Source organism: Frankliniella occidentalis, unplaced genomic scaffold, assembly GCF_000697945.3.
Source record: "Frankliniella occidentalis isolate FOCC.00 unplaced genomic scaffold, Focc_3.1 Scaffold105, whole genome shotgun sequence".
NCBI lineage: Eukaryota > Metazoa > Arthropoda > Insecta > Thysanoptera > Thripidae > Frankliniella > Frankliniella occidentalis.
This window is the reverse complement of record NW_026267234.1, coordinates 763,073-764,364: the sequence shown is the minus strand read 5'-3', so window position 1 is coordinate 764,364 and position 1,292 is coordinate 763,073. Positions and strand designations below refer to the sequence as shown.

At 57.7% G+C, this 1,292-nt stretch overlaps 1 protein-coding gene across 1 annotated transcript in view; it reads right to left on the bottom strand.

Annotated features, from left to right (window-relative positions):
* The window catches only part of LOC113210281 (ribosomal protein S6 kinase alpha-5), a gene marked incomplete in the record, with an annotated part of 69,369 nt that overhangs the window by 38,997 nt on the left and 29,080 nt on the right, over positions 1 to 1,292 (bottom strand). The window contains 1 exon segment of the mRNA XM_052269847.1: positions 652 to 720. Within this exon segment, the coding sequence (XP_052125807.1) occupies positions 652 to 720 (69 nt within the window).

The window sequence follows — 1,292 nt, the reverse complement described above, 5'->3', positions numbered from 1 at the left end:
CCCCCCCCCTTCCCCTCTCTCTTTCTCTCTCATTGTTCTCCCCCGCGCCATCACGCACGCGCAGCGATTGCGGTAAAACCAATTCAATGTCCGCAATCGCTGCAGCCGATGGGGCCGCTCCGCTCGGCTCCGCGGCGCGCCTGCCCGGCCTCGCGCCGACATCAGACCAACGACATTTCTGATGACTGTGCGGAGGCGCGCGCGCTGCGCTCTACAAGATAAGTCGCCGCGATCATCGCTTACGTGTGGCAGCGCAACGGGCGCAAGCTCTGCTCCGCGCGGGCCGCGTCTCCGTGGCCCGGGGAACGACGCGGTGGTGTGACGCTGACTCGTGTGCGGGGCAAAACAAGAAAAAGGAGAAAAACGTTTCGCCTGCATCCCTCCTCTATTATGCATGAGCCGGGGGCGCATGACTAAAAGTTTTCTGCAGAGGAAAGCGCGCGATGGATAAAAACCCCGCTCTCCACGAGTGCATTTCAGCATGACACATGTCATTTTCTTTCTCCAGTGATAGTTGCGCGCAGCCCTTCGCTCCGTACTGCGGGGCCGGGGGGCGGCCGGGGCGGAGGGTTGCAACGGCGGTGCACAGCCTTTTGTCCGATAAGATAAGCAAGCAGGCTGGCTGGTGCGGCAGGGTGGGCAGAAACTCACCTCCAGTCCCGAGCACTTTGAGGAGCTCGAAGCTCGACATGTCCACTCGGTGCGCGCTCGTGAAGTTGACTGCAACACACAGGAAAGGCAAACAGGTCAGCAGGTGATAACAGAAGCTCCCACAGAATTACATTTGGTTGGGACAAGAAAAAGTCATCGGCCGTCTGCGGGGGCCCTGGCGACGCGGCGTCGAGCTGCTGGGTGTCAGGCAGAGAGAGCGCCTGGCCCGAGGACACATGTGTTCCAGAGCAGCGATCACCAGAGCCAGAACCTAAATAGATACCGCTCCACCAAACACTGTTAAAGAGTAAAGGGTTCAAAGTAGCTTTATATTGAAAAGGTCGGTACGCTTCCATTTTTAAGCACAGGAGTTTTCTCAAAACACTCGAAATAGCCCGTGACAAAGGTGTGTTCGCAGTCGGCACCGAAATAGCAAGCTCATCCCATACTCATGAGGAGGGACGCGTGTACTCGGTAAACAAGTGCCCGCAGTGACCTCTCTGGACAAACAATACTACGAAAAACGCGCGCGTCGAGACGCCATAAACAAACCTCAGTAAGTTTCCCCGCATTTAGGAAGTGTGCCCTTCCTCTCTGGCGATAACAGCGCCGGGCTACCAATACTGCAGGGCGGAGGGGGG